Here is a 19,082-nt window from a genome sequence, read left to right as displayed (position 1 = left end):
TATATATATATATATATATATATATATATATATATATATATATATATATATATATATATATATGTATGTATATATGTATATACAGGGTATCCCATTTTAAAAGTTGCACTAACCCAAATAGTCAAATCTGCTCAAGCAAATTTTGCCCAACACTTGATTACAAATTTTGCTGCCAAAATGTCATCAAATTGGACATAACATCTGCTAAATCAAAGGTTGTTGGCAAATTGGCGCCAAATACCGAGCAAGGTTTGTGCGGCGCAGTTTGACGTCAAATTGATGCCAAATACCGAACAAAGCTTGATGAAATCTAACACCGAATTGACGCCAAATACCGGCCAAAGTTTGTGCGGCGTAGTTTGACGCCAAACTTTGCTCGATATTTAGCAACAATTTGGCGTTAGATTTTGTCACCAAGCTTTGCTAACAAAACCCAAGCATATTGCGGACATAAATGGCATCGGATTTGCCATCAAGTTTTGGTCATATTTGGTGTCAATTTGGCGACAATTTGGTAACAAATTGTTTGCTGGGAAAATATCTTCAGAAAAGCATTTTCAGAAAAAATGTTTCAAACAAAAGTTGTAAGGTTTGAAGAGGGGTATCTGAAGGTGACCTTGACTTTGATCTTGGCGGCCATTGTCAAGGTATTTCAAGGTCCACTTCGATTTCTTAAATAGGAACCCCTTTTTTTGACAGCAGAAATAAAAAGAGCGGAAAATTTTATGTTCAGATATGTAGTCATGTCATTGGGTCAATGTGATCTGTAGTGGTCAATGCTGACGTTTATTAGAAAAGCGTTCACGATACAATCGTGCTACTGCGCGTAATTACCACGACATTCTCCAAGAACTAAAAAAATATCAACTATTTTGTTTCACGTGTAATCTGACAATTATTCAGTGATAAAAAAAGAAAATATGTTTGAAAACCAATATGAATAATCCTAGGGGTTATAACATCTTTTTAATATATTTTAATATAGTTTTAATATATATCTATATTTTTTTAACTTGATTAACTACTTAGGGCAATAACTCTATCCATCATCAACAAATTTAAATTAAAAGATCTTAAAGTTCTGAGAGACGTTGATACATTATGTATCAACAATAGTTCTATTATAGATAGACATTAAAGTTATAAGAAGATGAATTTGAATGTTTTTAATTGAATTATAATTTTTTAAATAGTTTGCAGCTTCTTCAATAAATACAAAAATATGAAACTTAAAATTTTTGAAAATGGACAAATGCAAGTATATGTGTTCAAGATAATTTTAAATAAACTGTAAAATATTTAATAAAATTCTAACTTCTTATCTACTATTTCCTTATTGTTTGAAACTGTAAAAATATTTTAGATAAACAAAATCAATGATCTATTCGATATAATTCAAATTCAATAAAATATAGTGAAATTACATCATCAACATTAAGATGTTTTGTATCACTGCCTTTCAGAGGATGAGTTTGGATAAAATCACATAACTGTGCATTGATTTTGTTAATTTCCTCTTCCCGCTTTGCAATATTATAAGCTCTCATTACATATGGACTCTGTATATTCATTATTTTAATTGCTCTAGCTGTAGTAGGAATGCCATCTAAAAATAGATAAAATATGATCATTAAAAATACTTTTATTTAGCAATTTATCATTATTATAAATTTTGTAGTAAATCTATAAGTATTACCTTGATGATTGGAGTCCTTTGTCTGACTAAGTTTTTCATTCATTGTATTCTGTATACCCAACATTTGATATATCTAAAACAACCATAATTCTTTCTACCTACAAAGACTCTTGCGCACAAAGTATACAACTTAAATAAACCATATTATTGAGTCAATAAGAGCCAGCGCTTGGAGCGAATATTTAATTAAATATTGGGTAATTATTCAGTTTATTCACGTCACCTCGAATATCGATGAAAATATACTCAATTGACACGTTTTACACGTAGAATAAGAATTTGGCAGAAATAAACGTCGCTCTGCCCCGCGAAGTGAGAAATTAATTGGCAAAGTTGATGAGTACTAAGATTGGGAAAAATGTCATACACGACGATATACAGCGCCTTAATTCTCTCTCTCTCTCTCTCTCTCTCTCTCTCTCTCTCTCTCTCTCTCTCTCCGGCTGTAGGCCTAACTCATTGGCCCTTTCACCATGTATTTGTTTGAAGTTTATGTTAGAAGGATATATGAAAGCACCTCAATTCAGTGGCTCTTGCCATGATGTAAATATAAAAGTGTACCCTTGTGCATGATGACGTCACGCATAGTGACATAATGTGTAGTGAACCAATTAGAAATGATCAGGAATGCAGCCGCGAAATTCAAAAGCTCAAAATTAATCGTAATTAATCATACATTACTAATATGTATTTAAACTTAAAATCTGTAATATATATAGAGAGAGAGAGACAGAGAGAAAGAGAATAATATCAAAAATATTTTTGTCATTTTATTAATTATATATATATATATATATATGTATATATATATATATATATATATATATATATATATATATATATATGGTAATTATTTAGTTTAGCGGCCTCACCTCCGATTTCGATGAAAATAGACTCAATCGACGCGTTTTTGCATACCAAATAACTTTTTCCTCTGACAAAATTGTCGCTCTCTACTGCGAAGCGAGATATTAATAGACAAAGTTGAGGGCGTGTTAGGTTAGAAAATCTATCACATAGACATAAAGTACTGACACAAATATGCTCTGTGGCTACATACGCATGCGTTTTCCAGTACTGTGTGAAAACATGTTTTTTATGTATCTTTGTACCGTTTTCTATATCGGTACCATAATATTGTTTTATTAATATTTAGCTCGTTATCATATTTATTATACTATAATATATTGTAGATGCTAAAACACCGTGTTGTATTAAAAAGCCTATTAATTTATTACAATTGTTGATTAAAAAATTGGTAATTATTCAGTCATACCGTCTATCTCTAGCTATGTAACTGGGGGGCTTCGCTCCCCGGACCCCCCGTAACACGCCATAAGATTGCTAACCAAGGCTTCGGACTTGCGTCGTATGAGGTTTCCGGTTGTATGCGAGAACATGGCGGCGGTCTGCGTATGTGACGCATTCACTTGTGTATCTTACACCATGAAGTAAGAGATAAGGAGACTGAACTTGATAGGGCGCGAGTAGAGAAAGTGGTCCTGTTTCGTGTCCCCTATTGACAGGAAATCCGTTGAAAAGAATAACTTCTTATGGTTGGGCGCCATTTGTAAAGCAATAAGTTAGAGCGAGATAAGATATATTTGTCTCACTCTTATGGCTTCTGCATATAGGACGCGGTAATGCTTGTCGCACGGCGGAAGTTCGCGCGACAGCCAGTCAATATGTTGTTTTTCCGTAAGAGCTAGAAGGTTATTTCGGAAAGCAGCATATTGATTGGCTGTCGCGCGAACTTCCGCCACGAGCATTACCGCGTCCTGTGTGCAAGAGCCATTAGGCCGGTATTCATAGTCCGATCTTATATTTAAGATCATCTTAAGTACTGTCTTAAGATGTCATGAACAAATCACAAAGCCGTATTCGCATCTTAAGACATTACTTAAGAAGGTCTTGAAATAAGATTCGACTATGAATACCGACCTTAAAATCACTAGATATATAAGGATATATAAGAGATATATAAAATTGTTTTCCAACAAGAGACAAGTCAACACAAACATTATTCTATCTTTGTTTCACATTTAGGCTGATATTTCACGTGTCATACGACAAGCTTTTTGGATACGTTCATTGGTTGACGAACAGAGAACCTAGAAATACTCTACTCGCCAACCAATAAACGTATCCGAAAAGCTTGTCGTACGACACGTGAAATAGCACCCTTAGTGAGTAACAAAAGGTGCTTTCCAATTGCTTAACACATCTTGACGTACACAAAACCAGTTTATTGGTCACATATTATCTAAAATATCTTGTAAGATAATAACGCAGTATATGCAACTGGAAAGCACCCAAAGATAGGATGATACTTGTGTCGAATTGTGTCTCTTGTTGGAAACCAATCAAAGTACCACAATCGTCCGTCTTTTTGACGCCACGATGCGGCGCGGTTTTTGCATCTCTCGACACAGCAACCTAGCATTTTTCTATGTTTTTCACGCAATACAGCTTTCGCTTTTATGCTTTAACAGAATGCAGCTAGGACAATTGCACTTTACGAGTTTCTAGACTATGAAAGTGTGCACTAGGTACACTTTCCGATGCCATATTGACGCCAACTCGCTAAAGCATTGGTGTAAAGGTGCGAGTCCAATGGTCCGTAAACATATCCGTATCCGTAACCATAAACAAAATCGAGTCATGATTGGTCGTGATTTTATCTTTGCTATTTTTTGTGCACACAAATACTACTTATTTGCACACACACACATACATGTGTGTTTATATTTTACACAGATTTTATTTATCATATTCTTACAATCGAGATGAACCAGAGAGACAACTGGATCGGCGCATTTTACAACCAATCGAGGACTTCGGCATTCCCTTAAGTCGTGAGTAATTGAAAACTAAGGATTTTCTCTCGGAAATTAAATTTGGGAAAATTACGGTATATCCTCCGCTACAAATGAGATAATGCATTTATTCTCTTACGAAAAGAATACAAAAATTACAAGAATTACGTTGTATATAATACTAAATGCATTCGAGCTACCTATCATTCCGCTTACGGTGAATCGCGTAGCACTACAATCGCGGCCGTTAAAAAGAAGGAGATATCGGTTAGTATGTAATTATAAATAAAGGTGCGACAGAGAGAAAGAGTAGAGAGACAGAGACGTGTGCGCGCGCGAGCGCACGGTAACACCGCTCGTGTAACACCGCCGCGTCTCCGTTCCTCGCGCTTCTTTCTTCGATGCACGACGATAGTCTGCTTGCCCGAGAGTCCGCCGCGGTCGCCTTTCACAAACGGAGCCCTGGATTTCGGGACGCGACGAAGTTGAGGAGCTCGTCGCTGTCCTCGCACACGAAGGGCTTCACGTGATGACACGCCACGTCGTGCCACTTGATGCCGTCGTTGTAGAAGTTGTTCAAGATAGACAGGCAAGACTCGTCATTACCCTGCAAGAAACGGGAAAATTATTCCTATTCTCATATTCTTAATCCAAAAAAATCTATCTCGGACTGAGGGATGGTACATGCTCAATTATTTCAATAATATGAAATTAAAGCTATCTTTTCTGCGAATATTATGAAGATTGCCAAAATAGTCTCTCAATTATAATGCTTCCAAAATCGTTATTCTCATAAAAATGAAGAAATAAGATCTTAAACCGTTTCTAATTTCAAGTTTCTAAGCCAAGTTAAGAGAGCGAGACGCGTTGATAAGAATAAACGATGCGAAAGGTCACATATAAGAGCAACGATAAATCTGAAGATGCCAAAGTACTTTCACTTTACTCTGCAAGAATATAAATCAAAGTTTCACGGGGTCGACGCCAAAAGAAAGCGTGTTAGAGCCGTTTGGCCCGCTTTTAGCGAGAGGGCGTCTTTTGACATTTTCGTTACTCCCAAAATTACACAGTTTATTTTATTGCTTGAGATATTTCCGTTATGACCTCGTCACGCTCTTTAGTAAACATTTCTGTTTTCACAAAAAAAATTTTTGTCTCAATTTTATATCAGTTTTTTTTTAATCAAATTAGTTTTATATCAATTATATAACTTATATAGAATCTATATAGAAGAAGCGAGTCTCTATAGAAGCGTCGAGAGTTTACAAATGGCTAAAACACAGAGTGCAAGATTCATTCCTTAAGCGAATCTTGTTTTTATATTCCTTATTCACTCATTATCCAGACTCCATACAGCACAAATATTCAAAATACATCCTAGAGATGATTCAGAAATATCACAACGTGGTTGGGACGTCTCTGGGATGCTTTTGGACATTTTTGTGCTGTACATTAAGGATTAACAGATGATCATCGAAACCGTACCTGTGCAGCCTCGCGATTGTCCGGTTGTGGCTGACCGTATCCTCCTGTATTGCTCCAGTCTCCGGAGTTACGTTGGGTCGTTGGTCCGATCTTGGCGCCAGATCCGGACCAGAACCATCCGTTGATGTTCTGGGGCTGGAGATCAGCTCGGTCGCAACCGTTGAAGTTGCACTTGCGACCAGACGTCCAAATGTATCTTACGTTTCCTGGTGAAACCGTTAATATAAGATACCGATATAATATAAATATTTGTAAGCTCAAACCTGTCCTCGAAATAACGAAGCTCAATGCGCAGAAATGCGATATATTTAATTTATATTGAGAAACAGATAGTCGAGAAAAGCGCTGCGAGTAAACCCATGACGAAGGAAAGGACCGAATCTCTTACTGTCTTTCTGTCTGAATGGCGACGATAAATTACACGGTAAACGACTTATCAGTTTCTAAATAATGGTTCGCGAGACCCACCGATTATATCCGGAAGTCCGCGTCACCGTAGTCGCAACGAGAACCTTTTTTCGCGTGTAGAATTAGTCGAAATAAAATGACAATGGATTGTTCATAAGTATCAAGCGTGGATCGAAGCGCGGGTTAACGACTATCATTCCCCTAATGATGGCGAAATGTCTTAATCAAATAACATGCTGTTGGCCGAGCGATAACTTCAAGCTCGTCTAAAATGTCATATGCACGAGTCGCGACATTATTGTCATTAACAAGGAAATTACTAACTCCGAAGTATCTTCGTGTAATAATACGCGATGCACAACCGACTTGCGAGGGTTCGCTGTTTCGGTTTGTTTTAATGCGAAATGCGAATTTGCATCCGCGAGCGACCTTGGACAAACTCGCAAGTGTTTCATGGGTGAGTTATAAAAAAACAAATTTGTACGAAAAGTGAATGCAAAGAGCGCGACTGTTCCTCAAAGTTTGAGCACGTCACCCGCAGCTCCGTGCGAATTAATTAAGATAGGCCGTGACGAAAGATGCGGATGTTAAACTTCTCGAAGGCGCCGAACTCGCTCACTCGCGGTTTCATCCTCCGGTCATGATGCCTCGAATTAAATTTCGCCCGACATTTCCTTATTATGCTTCGAATTTGCGGTTTTCCGCAGAGCCTCAGCTTTCGATTTTCCTCATTGAACAATTAAACGAGTCAAGTCCGATGATCTACGCTTAGATGTTAATACGACGTCTTATTACGCCGTATATGTTAGATAATTAATAATATAATATATATGAGATAAATAATATGAATTAATAATATATAATATAGTACATCACGCAAGGCAGATAAAATTCAACGACTGTTTTAGGCTCATATATAATTGTCGTTATTCGAAACTTATCTCACGTAAGATACAGATCTAAATTTAAGTCTGTATTAATAATTGTTACCTGAAACTAATTTCATGCAAGATATTCAGATTTTTGTTCAAAGTTAGATCTAAGTTTTCCAGTTGAATTATAATATATTTGACACTTATGTCTGTAATTGTGATTCAATTAAAAAATTCTCATCTAACCCTGAATCCAAATCTGAATATCTCACTTGAAACAAGTAATATCTATAACACAACCTTTTAGAAATAAAATAGAACTTTTCAATTGAATTATATGATATACGTGGCGCTATACTTGTAATTACGATTCAGCTGAGAAATTCACATCTAACTCTAAATTCAAATATGTATGTCTCACCTGAGGTAAGCTTCAAGTAACGATTATTAATACGGGCTTTAAATTCGTAAGCGTAGACAACGATGCCAAAGCTCGAACCAAAGTTGACAAACGCGGGTGATCGATGTAACACCCACTTTGATGGCAACAAACATCTCATTAGCGCTCGGAAGACAAATCGTTAAATCCTAAGTACGCCAAGTCCCTTTCACGTCGACTTTTCCGCACGGGGCATCAACGGTCAAGTGAAAGTGACCCGCTTCGGCCTGTATAGGGGCACACGCGCGTGCACCTAGTCCCCTGCGAACTTAAATTGCAACTCAAATTCCTTGCCGATCAATTGCGAGGGTCAGGCAGAGTCATAAAAAGCCGACGTAGAGGAATGAGCTGTCGCGGAGAGAAGTTGCGCCATTCGAATCGACGGACGCGCCTGCAAATCGGTACTACCCTCGCAAAACCTAATCTTGCCAACGTTGTGCAACGTTGTGCCTGTAAATCGACCGAGAAGAATTCGCTTTTACTTCTCACGCGCTCCGTGCGGGCTACACTTTGTGCCGGTGGCTTCCCCGCTAGCGGTGGATCTCCACGCGAAAATTCGCTCGCAAACAAGTCACGGGATCAGTTGCAGAACAATTCGTTCTCGAGTAACGTATTCCTCGGCGCTAATGAGATCTGGGACTATATTCTGGACCGTATTCACGGCGAATGCTGAATGCATCTTTCTAATTCTGCCGATAGTCATACGTGACGTTCATATGAGGAAAATCAAACTTGAAGTCAGATGGCCAGATTGAACCTATTTGCATCATTTTGAGATTTGAAACAAATATTTCTATAATATTGAATTTTGTATCATTACGATGAATATTCTTGGATTCGCTTGCAGGTTGACATGAATTTCTATGTCAAGCAAGCTTGAACTGCGCACGAGTATATCCGCTTCCGTGATAATGGCCAGGCGAAGTGAACGGATGTGTCCGCTTCTGATGCAAATGGGTTAACGTTAAGCGTGCGCTCAGAATAAGGCTCTTGAGAAATGACGAGGTCACGAGACGCGGAGAACACGGATTACCGTCGAATCCGCAAATCTGCAATTTGTCAGTGTCCTGGTCTGTCGAAATGAACGATCGGGAATTTACGAGTCGGCCTTTTCCAAATCAGCCGTTCATGAGACGTCACAAGAAGTCTCTTATAGCGGATAAAATTGACAGATAATTGCGTATCCGTGTTTACCGTCGTCAGCTCACCTCTCGCTACTCTCTGCTTGATGTATTCGTTCTCTTGTGGAGTCTCCAGGGACACAGCGTCCATGCAGTGACGACGGCAGATGTTGCGAGCGTCCAGCCAGTCAACCTCAAGACTTCTGGTCGGCTGATGTTCCCAGCTGAAGAAGTATGAGTGAGCGACCCCCCTGCCATCCCTGTACGATGCGTGACGAACGCCTGGATAATAAATACATTAATGTGTCACTGATAATATCATTAATCGTGATCATATTCTATTGCCAGCTCATGAAGAACTTTGTTAAATATAACTATTCATTAATTTATAAATGTCTATTGTAGCTTACAGGGAGAGAGAGAGAGAGAGAAAAAGAGAAAGAGAGAGGAGAAAGAAGAAATATGAAACTCCATGTCTGTTATTGAATCGTTAAACTGAAGAGAATAAGTGAGAACAGCAAATTTATAGTATACTTTCTCTAATCTCCAAGAATAAAAATTAAAAAATAAGAATTAAAAATAAGAATTAAAAATTAAAATTAAAAATTAGAATTAAAAAAATAAGAATTAAAACTGAAAAGGATATCAAGAAAATACAAAATACGACTGCAGTCGTATCATCGTGCAAATATTCCGAAGATCACACACTCGTATGTAAAGCTTAACGAATGTAAAATTGCGAACAAATTAGCTGTTCCATTTGGAATAATTTAATCATTTCTTACGCCATTTTTTAGCATTCGTATCGTCCAAATAACGAGTTCGGCTGATTCACAATATCGTGCGTCGCGAAAGATCGTCAATGAAGTGAAATTCTATGCAAACGTTCGACGGCTAATGCGAGAAATTATTTACACGAAGCTGCGGTGAATCAACGTGACTGCATCCTAATGAATGAAGAATGCCCCAGTGTGTACTCGCGTCTTCTCTTTCTTCTCTCTGTCTTTTGCCGACCCCGGTTTCCCGTTATTTTCCACCTAGTTAGCCGTCCGCACTTAGAGCGCGCGATTACGAAATATGTTGCTGGAATATACTTACGGCTCGCGCAGCTTCGCGGATCGGGCAAGGCTAAACGACGCTGGGCACTCACGACGGCGACGCCGAGCAGGAGTAAGCAAATAGCCCTCATACTCCCGGACCTTGAACAGAAAGGAAGAGCACGGTCTATCATAATTGAATTTCGCAAGACGCGGTGTTACGTGCTTGAATTTTTCATCAGTTCATCGGCGGATATTTTAACGGCTTGGTCGTCCTTCGTGTAAATATGCTATTTTCCACTTCTAAGACATATATTAATATTTGTCACCTGAAATTGTCTCAAGTGAGATACTCAAATTCTTACTCAAATTAAAATTTTTTAGAATAATTATAATATATGTTAAATTTCCACATCATTCAATTGAAAAAAAAAGACTATCGTCTAACTTTATATTTAAATCTGAGTATCTCGCTTGAGACCAGAGTTTCAAGTAATAACTATCTACTCTTTAAAACACAATCAGTGTATTCTTCACTGAAATGCTATGCTTATAACTGGTGGTTCAATTATAGGTATAGCATTGCAATTAGTAAAATCTCGCTGAAAGAATTAGTTGATAAAGCAACTGTTCCTATTATTGATGCAGTTTGCAAACATGAATAGTTATTGCACCGAAATCGCATAGAAACCGGTAATTCCACCGTCGCAAACGCAAATAGTTGAACTTAACACAGCGCATAACAAATTCATAGTGTACAGATTTTGCAGTGAAATCTTACTTGCACTGATTAAAATCAATCAGATATAAGATGAAGCAGTAAAGCTGGAAGTGTTTCCACTGAAAATCAATAAATATTCACTGATTATCGGCGTGAAATGGTCCTTTTATCGATCTAATCCAAAACATTTTCACTGATTTACTTTCAGAGAGTAAGGACTCAGTTTACGCAGAGTTTTCTAAAGATGATCTTAATCACACACTTTCGAGTTAAAGTATATTCAATGAATATATTGACGTTTTATTTAAGTAAGAGAAAGTACTAACATTTTTACTGATTCACTTTGAAAGAATAAGGAACTTCATCGCTATTCTCAGAATTTAACTAAAGTAACAACCGTATTATCATCATCAATCATTAATACTGTTGAGAAGTGCTATCAATTTGACGAATCGTCCATTCACACGATCGCATGGGATCAATCGTATCTTGATAAATTAATCGTCTGAGTCTCGTTTATTTCGCGACGTATCTATGAACTGACAGCCCCGGCGGTCGTTGGCACAAACTATTTCGTAGAAACTATGTATATAGAGAGAAAAAGAATATGCTCGTGTTCCAAATCCAACGGGACAAAAGAGCTCCCACACTTCAAACAATAATAAGACATCGTACTACTTTTTATGCAGTCCACACGGTGTAATTATGCGAGTATTAAGCTTCTTGAGTTTCGCTTGTTTCTAATTACAGGAAAACCGACCATGACACTTTTTACGCTACTTTCGACGTTTGCAATCGCTTGTCGGGAAATGCGCTGCAAATATAACAACAACAACAATTCGAGCCCGTCTGTTCGTGCCGCGGCGCCAAGTGGCCGTGAAACCTCGTGCAAACGGCGATTACGTAAAAATCAGGGCGCGCGACGCGGACACTGAGCGGCAGCGTGTCATGATGCAGGATAGCATTACAGAATTTGCAGGAAAGTCGACAATCCCGCGGAACGGGAACGCTGAACATTTGCCAACGCCGGCGAGTGTTTAGCAGTTCGAGGTTACGGGGTTACAAGGCTCTTATGATGCACGCATGTGCTGAATCTGCAAGGCGAGTCCTAATCGTTAAAATTTTCGACACAGTTCCTTTCTGCCGCGGCTTTCGCGCCTAACCACCGTTGTTCGTCCAGTGTGCGGCTCGCTCGCTGCGAGTTTCAATTCCGTCCGCTGGAGATTTCGCTTTTTACGTCCGGTATCGCGCAAATTGCACGGGGGAGAGGTAAACGGAGTCCGCGAGATCGCGCGTACCAGTTACTAGAATTACTCCTAGGTGCATCGCTGCTATACCGAAACGGCGCGACTTTCACTCGCGTAATATTTCGACGAGCTGCACTCCGCGGATTTACCGCCGAACTAGCTCGATTCAATTTAGAGTGGAGCCCAGCCGGGATTATGACTCCCAGATTGATTTGGTGCGTCACGTAAACGTCGGCGCTTCGTGACGGTTTAGCTAATGACTACGATCCGCCGTGGCGGCGGGACGAATGCCGGACGAACCACTTTCTAAGGAGATCATCAAACGACTGCCGTTGCAAAACGTCGCGGGCCGGCAAAAATGTGCTCTCCCGAATCGTTATTCGTTACGATCGCTGGGATGCGACATTTCGCGCGTCTGTGAAAGACGCCGAAGAAAGGAGAAGAGCTCGCGTTTTCTGCCGGTCTCGTCATTCAATTCCCGCCCGAATTCGAACCGCCAGGTGATTTCTCTCGTGGAAATCCCGAAGCTCTCACGCGGAGGCCGACAGAGAGAAATGATCCTTCATCAACCATATTTAATCGCATTTAGCCAATAGCATTCAACCCGCATCGCCGAGTTTACGCGAAACAACGGCGGATACAGGTTCACATTCAACGGTGAGATTTATGAGGCTGCCAAATATATAATTTAGCTACCGCCTCATCCATATTTATCATTCATCGTATATCAACGATTCACGATCACAACACACACGTTCCTTGTACTCATGCCAATATATTACAAAAACAATGAGCGGGTTTTCACGCTCGCATGGGAGGCGCAATTTGACGAAGGTGAATGGCGCGCTTTCGCATTACAATAATAATCGCATAAATATTCGTCCGACACAGGCGAAACGAAGCGCGTAAAACGAACGAAAAGACATCTCTTTTTTTCTCTGTCTTTCTCTCTCTCTCTCTCTCTCTCTCTCCCTCTCTCTTTTTCGTCGAATCTGAAGGATCGAGAACCTTGACATAGCCAACAGATTGCGATGCAGTCGAATTCGCGATTCCGTATCGTGTGTCGCCTCTCGCATTATTTATCTTTCACAGTAGAACGATCCACCGTTGACTCCATATCATTTTCTTCGCGTGTAGTCCCTAATTAGATAGAAGCGTAGGAGTTATCCCATAATGACGCGCTGTGCCGCGTATGACGGCGCGCACTTATTATTAAATGTACACCGCGTGTGAAATGGAGTGTCCAGATTGAAAGTTAGTGGCTCGACGTTAGGAATAGAGGTTGATGGGTTATGAGAGCGGTAAGTAATATTTAGCAAAATTAGCAGCATGCGTGTGTGTAATGACCGATCCGGACGGATGAGACCGGAGAAAGACAGACGAGATTGAAAAACGAAACAAAATTGCGAGCCAAAGGTAGTGATCGTCGGTATCTGTTGCCGCGTGTTAATATCCAACATCGTGATTGTTATTTCGCGCCAAGATACGTCCCGCAAGACTGCCTCGCATTACAATGTTGCGCGTATAAAGGGTTGGTTTCTTTTCTTGCGTGCATAAAAGGCGATTTCTTTTTTTTTATATAAGTTTCGAAACACAAGCAAAAATCGTTAGAACGATCGCACTCATCGCTTGTGAAAGTCATCAAATCGAAAAGCATCGCACTCATTTAGCCGCTCTTATACATTTTATATATATATATATATATATATATATATATATATATATATATATATATAATCCTGAAACCGTAAACATAAGAAAGTTACGTAAATCCTAAACATGAATAAATTGTAGCCAGTGAATTTTTATTTGCTCATAACTATTAGGAAAATGATGGACATTCAATTCTTCTTTTTTAATCGGAAAACGTCGAGGATGCTAAATCCTTTGAAATTGATGAATAAAATTGAAAAAAGTTACAATTGAAAAACAAAATATGTTTTTAAGAACAGTCACGTTGAAAAAGTTGGTCTGAGTAAATTTTATATCCACGTTTAGAATTAAAACGTTAATATAGCGTTAATACAGTCGATTGTCGAGCGGTCATTATTTCGACAAGCAAATCCTTTTTCGTGATCATCCCTCACACTAATGTCGCGCGTTTATCAAGACGGCGAAAAGAACGACGATAAATATCTTGGAATAGATCGTGAGAAAATCATAAGAACGATTTCCATCTCTTTCGCAACTCATCGAATTGGAAAGTGTCGTAACCATTTTAACGCCATACTATAGTATAGTGTTAAAATGGTTAAAACACATACACTGAGGGAAAAATTATCTTAAAATCAATAAATTTTTTTTATGGGTGCCATTAACATATTTACTTAAATCTAAATTCTCTTTATTTAAATCAAATATTGTTTACCTGATTTAAGTAAACAATATTTGGTTTAAATAAAGAAAATTTAGATAAATATGTTAATGGCACCCATATCAAAGAAATATTTCTTGATTTTAAGGTAATTTTTCCTTCAGTGTACATAGAGACAATTTTATAATAAAAATCGCTATAGAATTTTGTAGTCGAGGAGCAGACTCTGACATTCGGCGATAATGTATATTTTTTATTTTATACGTGCTATTTTTTTTCTTTTTTATTTTATACGTGCTCCTTGTATTTTAGGAATTAAAATGTGCTAAAAATTCGCCAAGTTCCTCGGTAAAATAGAACTTATTGACAGTTTATTCCTGCGCTACAGAAAACTGAGTAAAATTGAAGAGAATTTACGTGAAGAAAAAAATCGAACATACTCTCCGTGTAGCGTTAATACAATCGAGGATCGTCGAGCACTCGTCAACTCAATCCCTTTTTCGTCCGCGTTACAAAATTCCTCGGCGTTACGTCACCCTCGAGCTCTCATCAACCCATTCGTCTCTTACGTCAACGCGGCTTCTTCTCGGGGTTGTTCTGATATCACTCGGTTCGAGTAACAACGTGCCCGGGAATCGTAATTTTTCTGACTAGAGACGGCAGACATATGCTTGTGCGGCACTCTCTCGCGACCGTTCTCTCGACCGAGCGACCGCGAACGGATGCCACGGATTCGGTTATTATCGAGTCTGGTTGTGTAAATCTTCTTGCGAAAGAAGTTTTCCATGCGCGTGTACAAACGCACCTCATTAGCGTCCTCAGTGTACACGCATCCCGCACGCAATTTTCCTCGACGAAACGCGCGTCTGCCGTACGCGACGCGCGTACAGACGTTTCCTCTTTTATCTTACGCCTTACAGTGCAGTCTCTTAATGGACTTAACGCGTCTTGATTAAACGGCACACTCACACAGGACGATTTATTTTATATCATATAATCCGCGGCGTAATCCTGCGACACGTAAACGCATTGGCTGTCCGATTCAAATTCCAAAACACACTGAGAGAAAATACTTGAAAATTTATCTCGTAAAATGTAAAGTTAATTTCTATGAAATAAAATTTACTTCTGTGAAGAAATATTATATCTCACAAAAATTTTCAAGTGTTTTTTTCTCAGTACTAAGTTTGTTCAGCGCTGGAGCAAAATATTATCTATCTTAAGGAGCCACGAATGAAAATAATGTTCAACCAATGTTTTATTATTATTATTTTGCAGAAAATTTGAATATCATTTGTGATGGATTTATCGTCAGCATGTTAACGTACTTCATATGATTAAGGAATTAAATTGAATTGGGAGTAATAAAATTTTTCGAGATTCTTAATGTCATGATTATCAAAACTTATTTGTCAAATTTTAATATTGCCATCTCATAATCGCGGTAATCAACTGCGCCAATCTTCCATATTCTCGATAATAACCTGCATAAATCCGCTCAATTCTTGTAGTTACAACAAGGATGTAAATAATACTATCCTATAAAGAAGAATCAAAGATCCAGTTGGCTGGATTCAGTCTGAGGAAAAGAATGCGTGAAGCACGAGTTTTTCATCTGGAACCTGTTGCATGCGGCTGCGACCGTATACGTCTCACACATACATTGTCTCGTGTGAGACTTACGGGCGTGGAAGAAAAAGATTGAGCAATCGGGGTCCAGTGACCCCGTGACCACCGTGAAATTCATTAAGGTTCAGCTCGATCGATCGTGGTAAGAAAATTCATTCTCAAATTAAACTTAAATAAAATTGGACCAAATCAACTTGAATTGAATTTTATATCAACTTAGGGATTAAGATAAGCAAGACAATTAATATTATTATCGTATTATTATATCGTCTAAATTGTGAGGTAAATATGAAATTATGTAGTGGAATTTCACGTGTCCCACGAAAATACGTAGTTTCACTTCAAACATAATTTTCTCATTTCTTCTCGCGAGCTAATCGCATCGTTGTAAGTGCCTCCTAACTGAAATATTTCTCACGCATTTTATCGCTTCATCGTTCCCGAACGCGGAAGCAACAAATCTTACAACGTATACGTCGTTAACGTGACGTAACAATGACTAATTAATTTAATCTGAAGATAGGAGCTTTAGGACTCATAGCGCATTTGTACGATTATATATTCCTCGTAAAAGACAAGATACGCCCTTTTACCATCGTTACTACATTCCCAGAAGAGCTCGACTGTTTACGTAAGAGTAAGAGCAATTAAAACATCATCACTTTTATGTGCAAATAATCGTGTTTGACAAGGTGGTAGTAAGTGCTGAAAGTTACGCAATGTTATTTCATGTCATTCCTCTCTGAGAAGACGTTACTTTGTGGAACAAATTGCATATTTCCGCGACACCTCACCTCATTTTTCACACGGGGAAAATGTTCGGAAGAGTATTCGTAGTCAAGCTGAATGATGTTTGCGCCAAATTGCAAAACTGAAGACGTGTAAAGTACTTGTCTGCCCAACGAATGTTTCGAATGCACGAATCTCGAAACAAGGAAGTCGAAGCGTCTCGAATCTCGAGACTCGCGAGAGAGACGATGTTAGGTATTGTTGTTCGAGATTCAGCAGACTCAGAGAGGAGAGGACTCACGATGACTTTAGAAATGGTTCGCGGAGTCGTCCGCGACCAGTGAAACTTGATGTGATTTTGCAACGCGCTTTTTTTATTTAATTTTTATCGGGCAGAACTGACTTTCCTCGAAGCACGGTTGCCAGACAGCGAGGGGCTGCGACTTTCTAAACCGTTCGTGACACTCGCGAAGTAGCGGTGTCTCGAATGAGCATTACCGGCGAAGATACCGCGTTAGGCCTCTTTTACACACAAGAACTTTTTTCACATGCCGCCTGCCGACACAATTGAGTCAACTGTCGCGAAAGTAACGCCTAGCTCGGAACAAGAAGTAATATTCTAAAAATATGTCATGTCTCTCTCTCTCTTTCTTTTTCTCTCGTCGTGATCTGTGATCTCCAATCGTAATTGCTTAATTGCTCTCGGAATGAATAGCAGTAAAGTATCTCAGAGCCTCCTTTATGCGTGCATTTTCTATCTCCTTATCGTGCCGGTACAGCGATTATCATTTATTCTGCAGCTGAAAGGAGTAAGTGTTTACGTGACAGTCTCTTGCGGGAAATGGCACGAGATATTCAAGTTATCGTCGGGTATTGTGGCTGTTCCCCGGTCGAATAGAGATGTCGACGCGAAGAGACAAGAGCCCTCGAGAACGACGATTTCATCGGCGATCCGCGATTGAAATATCGCACCTCGATGCAAATTTTCAGGACAACCCGGCCGTATCTGTAGACGTTATTGATGAGCGCGCGGCTGAATATATTTTTATAACGAATGCAAACGACCGATCCTTCGCATTCCGTCGAGATTGAAACTACCAGTTTCAGAATTAATGAACTCACTGTGCTAATTGTGCGCGTGGGCGAAGGTGTTCGGTAGCTCCTCTGCACGAGATCATTATTTATCACACTTCCGGACAAGGTGTGGGATCGCTAAGTGGCAACACGCTGCGAAAATTACCATTACGATTAAATGACGTGACGTTGCGTAATCGATTACACACGAATGGATAATGGAAATGATTTCGGAAATGTTTCTGATATGCACGTATATCGCGAACACATTGCGAAATTCCCTCGAGTGTCATCGTCGGCTATCGCACGTTCGCACGGGGAACCGACGATGGCACCTTCCGAGGGGAATTCAAGGAGCAAAACGCGTCCTTGTTCCCATCGATATCCGGCGATAGAAAGGAAAGTCGATCCCGAGCCGACTCGTTAGTTTCGTTATTCCCGTTCGACAAACGTTGCAAAGACACGTGAACCGCCCGAGGGATCCTGAGCGCGACGCGAAAGAAGAACGCCCGCGAGAGTACGATCTTGAAATTTGTACCGTTACGAGTCGCGCCGCACTGCTCCCCCGCGGCTTGCCGGAGAGAAACGCCGGGGAGAATCGGTGTTTTGCGACTAATTCAAGCCGCTAGGTCTTTCACTTTTTCGCGAATTACGCGACGGGCCCTGCTCGTACTCTCCTTCTCTTTTTCTCCGGCATCCTGGCGACATCCTGGCGTCTTCTTATCGTTATATCCATAAAGCGCGTAGAGATGAAACCTTCCTGGTATCCCGGATGTATCCTGCGTTTATTTATCGCTTAATTGAGACTTTCACATTATTTGATTATAATGTCTACTATAGAACTACCTGCTTCTTACATTACATCGTTCGATTAAAATACTCAAGCAAATATGCTTCGCGATTTGCAACGCAAATGTTAGACGCGCTCCGCGCATTTTATAACTTTTATGATCTTCCCTACAACGTATGGAAATGTATAAGGAAAAAATACCAATGCCTGGGCACTAATAACACTGGCATCTAACTCTGAACATTCTTATTATTTCGATTTTTAAATATGTGAATATTTAAGCTTTCAATATAGAATATATATGAGGTGGAGCACCTAGCTGGAACCACTTCGTTTCAGAACTGTAATAATGGGTTATTACATTAAAAATACAATAAATCAAGCAAGGTTTGTTTGAAGGGATTGTACTGTTCAAGTGGCCGAATTTGTTTTAATATTATCTACGATTTTTATTATAGAGAATAAAAGTCAATTTCCATTTAAGAAACTGAAGGTGATCTTAAAATCGTGAAAACCACGAGCGACAAAAAGAATTTAAATAATAGCTATTGCATAGTTCTCTTCAAATCGTGCAATATTCATGTGAATTAGCTTTCGCTAAAATCACTATTCGGCATCGTCGAAATAGTTCCAGTGTTGCATATGTGTGTTTTATCTTTTTAATATATATATATATATATATATATATATATATATATATATAT

General features: G+C 39.1%; 2 protein-coding genes across 4 annotated transcripts in view; both read right to left on the bottom strand.

Moving 5' to 3' along the window:
* Positions 1–2,942, bottom strand: part of LOC116850582 (putative ATP-dependent RNA helicase TDRD12) — a 10,280-nt gene extending 7,338 nt beyond the window's left edge. The window contains exons 1-4 of one of the 3 annotated variants that reach the window (XM_032829042.1): positions 2,732–2,942; positions 2,569–2,652; positions 1,697–1,769; positions 1,425–1,606 (exon numbers count right to left, since the gene is read on the bottom strand). In XM_032829042.1, coding sequence (XP_032684933.1) covers positions 1,425–1,606; positions 1,697–1,760 — 246 coding nt within the window. In that variant the 5' untranslated portion in view covers positions 1,761–1,769; positions 2,569–2,652; positions 2,732–2,942. Of the gene's footprint in view, positions 1–1,424; positions 1,607–1,696; positions 1,770–1,919; positions 2,380–2,568; positions 2,653–2,731 lie in introns of those variants that run through there. The other 2 variants (XM_032829041.1, XM_032829043.1) reach the window with 2 other exon arrangements.
* A 1,678-nt stretch (positions 2,943–4,620) lies between these two features.
* LOC116850584 overlaps positions 4,621–19,082 on the bottom strand; it is a 21,271-nt gene continuing 6,809 nt past the window's right edge. Inside the window, exons 2-5 of the mRNA XM_032829048.1 lie at positions 9,936–10,036; positions 8,925–9,119; positions 5,998–6,203; positions 4,621–5,119 (exon numbers count right to left, since the gene is read on the bottom strand). Coding sequence (XP_032684939.1) covers positions 4,961–5,119; positions 5,998–6,203; positions 8,925–9,119; positions 9,936–10,026 — 651 coding nt within the window. The 5' untranslated portion in view covers positions 10,027–10,036 and the 3' untranslated portion in view covers positions 4,621–4,960. The remainder of the gene's footprint in view (positions 5,120–5,997; positions 6,204–8,924; positions 9,120–9,935; positions 10,037–19,082) is intronic.

The sequence above is a fragment of the Odontomachus brunneus genome, unplaced genomic scaffold, assembly GCF_010583005.1.
Source record: "Odontomachus brunneus isolate Ranch 3 - 2012 unplaced genomic scaffold, Obru_v1 Obru_scaffold_149, whole genome shotgun sequence".
NCBI classification, from domain to species: domain Eukaryota; kingdom Metazoa; phylum Arthropoda; class Insecta; order Hymenoptera; family Formicidae; genus Odontomachus; species Odontomachus brunneus.
Note: the sequence above shows the minus strand (reverse complement) of the source record. Positions and strands in the feature narration are given on the sequence as shown.